We start from the raw sequence: 5258 nt of genomic DNA, 5'->3' as shown, positions 1-5258 counted from the left end.
TATATATATAAATGAAACACTCGTAAACTGTTATGAAACTCTGTAAGTTAGTTTAACAATTGTATGGCTCCTACAATGATCTCCCTGCAGAAAATGCCCTCAGGCTGCTTTGAAAGTGCTACATGCTGCTGTTCTTAGTCCAGTTAACCATACAGCAGAAACATTTAAAGGACCGAGCGATGCAATATTGCAATGTAACGTTTTTTTAATGGCTTCCACATAAGCATCAATTCAATTTTTGAGATTTAAGTTTGTGAAGATGCAGAAGCAACTTTGGTCTTGGTACTTAAACTAGCTGTTAACTCATCAAGGCAGTCAGAATTAGACTCTGTTACTCTAAACTTTTTAATTAAATTTAAAAAGCCATCTGTAACACGTAGGTTACTAATTGTTCATAACTTTTCCAGCAAACCCACTTAGAAAGAAATCTGAGCTATAGTTTTAAATTCTGTATAACTAAAAGATAACATACAGTTTGTTACGTTTTATAGCATCTTCAGTCAGCTAAACCTCTCTCTGATGCTTAAACACTGGAAGCAGTCAAAAGAAAAATGTGTGTTCTGCTTCTGTCTGTAGGGAATCCTCGCAGGTTGTAACTCCATGTGTGCCGGCTACCTGTTCCAACCAGACAAACAGTACGATGTCACCTACGACACAGGTGACAAGGCCATCCAGTGTGGCCGCCATGTTGACATCTTTAAGTTCTGGCTCATGTGGAAAGCCAAGGTGAGAAGTGTGAAACATTAACCGGCCAACAGAAACAAATGCACCTTTTCTCTTTAAGTTTCACTGAACTATAATTACTTAGATTACACCTGGGTGTTTTTTTTTTCTCCTGTAGGGCACTGTTGGGTTTGAACAGCACATTGACAAGTGTTTGGACTTGTCTCAATACCTCTACAACAAGATCAGGAACAGGGAGGGGTATCAGATGGTGTTTGATGGAGTGGTGAGTTCATCTCATTCTCTTTTCAACTCAGAGTCACACATGTTGCTTACAAGGAGCCTGTGCATTAACTGTGTTTGTGTCTGTAGCCTCAACACACCAATGTCTGCTTCTGGTACACCCCTCCCAGCCTGAGAGGGATGCCTGATGGCCCTGAAAAGCAAGAGAAGCTCCACAGGGTAAGCCTCCATCACTATTCTGACACATTCAATCATTCAGAATTATAAAAACACCTAGTTGTGTTTTTCTCCATCAGTATTATTTGTATTCATTAGAGGCACAACACTTATTTTTCCATTTCCCACAATCAGGTGGCTCCAAAGATCAAAGCCATGATGATGGAGTCAGGGACCACCATGGTGGGATACCAGCCCCAGGGCAACAAAGTCAACTTTTTCCGTATGGTCATTTCCAATCCTGCAGTCACCCAGTCTGACATCGACTTCCTCGTCGACGAGATAGAGAGGCTGGGCAACGACCTGTAAACCTCCGTCCCTCTGTCGTTTAGTGACCAAAACATTGTCTGTCAACTCCTGTATTTCAAAGTTAGACGAAACATTCACACTGCTGCAGACGGAGAAACGATACGGGCATGATTTCTGGGGATCTGGCTATGTAGCAGGTCTTTGCCTGAAGCATTTGAAATGTTTCTACAGCCAAATTAGCAAAGAGACTCACTGATCCTCAAAGTTCTCAAATGTTTCAATGGTGTGTGTGTGTGTGTGTGTGTGTGTGTGTGTGTGTGTGTGTGTGTGCGTGCGTGCGTGCGTGCGTGCGTGCGTGCGTGCGTGCGTGCGTGCGCGCGCGCGCTGTGGAGTCTTTTACAATGTGTGTACATATGTGTTATGTAGTTTCCTCTTGATGTGTGTGACTGAGTCAGTGAATGTGTGTTGTAGTAAATAGAAAAGGGGTAAAAAGCTCAGATCAATACACTGAGAGTATCAAACGGTGTTTTTCTGTCGCACTCACAGTCGACTCACTGATGCTTCCAGGTGGATGTACACAGGTTAGACTCACTCTGACCTGTTTCCTCCTCAATCTAAACCACGAAGCAGCCTGTGAGCAGGTGTGTGGGTTGGGCTCAGATGATTTAGGATCTGAAAACAGAGCTTCAGTCTGCAATATTCCCCCTGTAGAAGGTTAAGATTTAGAACATCCTCAGATCCTCCATGCTTGTGAAAACCTTTGACGTGTGAAACGGCTGGCTCGTTGTCTGTTCCACGCAATCATGCAATACCCCGTAAGTACTAGTGTGTTAATATTTGATGACATAAGAACACAAGTTTGTTCCGTTTCCACCGTTTGCAGATTCAGGTATTTTACTGTAAATGTGTCTTTATGTGTATTACATGGTAATACCTTTCGTAAAAAGTAATCACCAGATTTAAGTAAAGTTTATTTATTGTGACTTTTGTCTGCCAAAGAAGAATCAGGATCAGAGCGATCCAACGTTTTTTTGTTGTTGTTTTTTTTTTGTTTTTTTTTTTTTTTGCGTGGAACTTCTTATAGATTCTAGGTGTTTGTAAAGCTGACCTTGAGACGCGATGCAATTTCTAGAGTTTCTTTATTTGTGTGGTTGAGCCTGACTGAATGTCTGGAGTTGATTGATCGGCCGCCTGACGAGATTACCAATGAATCTTCTGATCCTCTGGCTGCTGCAGGCTTGTGCGAGAAGCACAAGGATGTGAGAATGTACTCTCCTCTGGAGACTGGCAAGAAAGTATCTGAATTCCAATGCATTTATTGTACTGTAGTATATTTAGCTGTAATACATATTTACTTCTATTCTTAGTGTAACAGGAGCCCAGTGAAATATCTTGTATAAAGGTTCCTGGTTGTCTTTGCACAATGTTCACCTTTCTTTCTTCCATTGTAAATGGATGTGCATTATATATGAACTATGTTAACAGATTATTTATGGTAATTAGGGACCATATGTGAATGGCACAAATACATAAATCATATTTAAGGTAATGTGTGTACTGTATGTTACTACTGACTCTTGTGTGTGACCACTTTGAGTTTTGATGAATGGGACAGAGAGCAATATGTTACCTAGAGAGGGATTTCAGTAGGCACTTTAACATATTGACCATCATGATAGAAATCTTAAATAAAGTCTATTAAACGGAAAACTTGACTCAGAGCTGTTGATTTATTCACAATAAATAAACTTGGTGATTATTTACTGTGGCTGCATTAAATGTCTGATCCCTCTGCAGTGACTCTTTGTGGGTTTAATTAAAAAAAAAAACATGGAAATGAAAATTTTAAAAACATAACCACCATAGGAAAGGCTAGTTACCTCGTCTGTTTTTCTGTAACAAATGAACCAAATTTCTGTAACAAAATGCTGCAGCAAAACATCTCAGTTTGCTCAGACAGTTAAACATTTTTGAAACGTATTGTGAGGGGATAAACAGACAGAGCGGTTTTGCAAATACAATACAAATCATCCAAATCAGGTGTTCTGGGAAAAATTAGGCAATTCATAACAAGACTTTAAATTAAAGACTTACCTTTAATAAAATAAACAAATAAAAGTTCAGGTAGTGAACATGTGATGGACTTGTGACCTATCCAGGGAGTACCCCGCCCCTTGCCCTGTGACTGCTGGATATGGGCACCAGTGACCCCGTGACCCTGAAAAGAAGAAGTGGGTAAAAGATAATGGATGGATGGAATTTCAGGCAAAGCCACAATTCAGTGGAGGATCTAGGATTTTTCTGAGTAAGGGGCCATTAAGGGGCCACAATATTCATAGAGGGGTCAAGCAATTGTTCAGCATCCTTGCACTCAAATCAATGTTTTTGGTACGGTATTATATATTATATATATTTTACTAGTCACACTTTTAAACACTTGTAATGTAATTTTAAAACAGCTTGCATTAAATTCTTACCAATTTTACATGCATTTTACAGAATCCAGCCATCATTTGTGAGTTGAAAGACTTTTTCTGCAGGATTGTTCAAATTTTAAGAAAAGAAAAAGACCTGTCAGCTTGATTCATGCTGGACGTTTCTATTTGGCTTATTAGTGCCCCTAGTGTTTAGACCTAGAACTGCACCCAGCATCATCAATCTTGGGCAAAGGACAGATGAATGACAGGACAGAGGCACTTCAGGGGGCCAATCAAATTTCCCCTAGAACCGCCCCTGCCACAATTGAATATCCAACAAATGTTTTTTTTATTAAATTTTTATTTTTTCAGTAATTTTTCTAGATGCAAATATTTGCTTCACTATTTATAAGTAGAATACTTACTTTTTTTTTACTTTTGACTTGTTTAGCTCAATGTTTAAATTTTAATTTCTGCATGTTTGTTCTTTTCCTTTGAAACACTGATAAATGTCAATAGCTTATTATTATTTTATTTACAATTAAAGTTTAAATATGTATATATGTATATAGTATCTGTATTGACAGTTTCACTGTCTTTAACATCTGTGTTCAGTAAGTTTTTGTTGATCCAAAGAGCTGTGGCCTGGAATCAAATTCTTATTAGTGCGCATTGAAACACACACTGTCAAGATGTTTGGTCCTGCATGCTTGACTTCTAATTTACTTCTAATTGTTAAGAGCCTTCAGAAGATGCATTGTTTGCTGTGACTTTTGTCTTTGTACCATTTATGGTTTATGAACTAATAAGCTTTATTTGAGCTTCATTAGGACACGTTGGTAAAATGTCAGCTGTTGGTTCAGTACTACCCCCGTGTGATGCTTCATGATGGAAGTTCAGACTTCAGGCTTCTGCCATTAAACTCAATCTTAAATGATCTCCAGCTGGCAGCCAGCAAATGTCCAGCTGTCCCAGATGCTCGATCATGCTAAGTTGTTACTTTTGGTCAGTTTCCCTCTGCCTCTCCTCTGTTTCAGCAGCATTGAATAAAGCCTTGCCCACTTTAAATGTTTTTTATTTTATGCACAGATGTATTGTATGGTTGTATGTTTTAGGGTTTATTGTACTCATTGTTATCTTTTTGTAGTCAGTTATTTTAAGTGTAGCTTTAAATGATGCTGGGCACAGATGCTCAACCCTTACACACCAAATTTAATAAATAAATAAATAAATAAGTGCATGTGATCTCAGTGAACACATAGAACAGGGGTGTCAAAGAATTTTTCACCAAGGGCCACAAAGGGTCAGTTGTTATTAATTTTAATGTTTCATGTTTATTTTTGTTTAAACATGAAACATCAGGTCCCAAAAGCCACTGTTCAAAAGAATGTCCCAACACAGACGAGCTACATCTAATGGCCAGAACTCTGCAGTTTTCACTCATTTACAGGCCAGCGGTCACTCTTTCAG

At 38.8% G+C, this 5258-nt stretch overlaps 1 protein-coding gene across 1 annotated transcript in view; it reads left to right on the top strand.

Moving 5' to 3' along the window:
• The window catches only part of LOC106513813 (glutamate decarboxylase 1), a gene marked incomplete in the record, with an annotated part of 22662 nt that extends 19581 nt beyond the window's left edge, over positions 1 to 3081 (top strand). The window contains 4 exon segments of the mRNA XM_014002814.1: positions 577 to 726; positions 842 to 949; positions 1036 to 1125; positions 1258 to 3081. Of these exon segments, the coding sequence (XP_013858268.1) occupies positions 577 to 726; positions 842 to 949; positions 1036 to 1125; positions 1258 to 1431 (522 nt within the window).
• Between the last annotated feature and the right edge of the window lie 2177 nt (positions 3082 to 5258).

Source organism: Austrofundulus limnaeus, unplaced genomic scaffold, assembly GCF_001266775.1.
Source record: "Austrofundulus limnaeus strain Quisiro unplaced genomic scaffold, Austrofundulus_limnaeus-1.0 Scaffold15, whole genome shotgun sequence".
Taxonomy (NCBI): Eukaryota; Metazoa; Chordata; class Actinopteri; order Cyprinodontiformes; family Rivulidae; genus Austrofundulus; species Austrofundulus limnaeus.
Note: the sequence above shows the minus strand (reverse complement) of the source record. Positions and strands in the feature narration are given on the sequence as shown.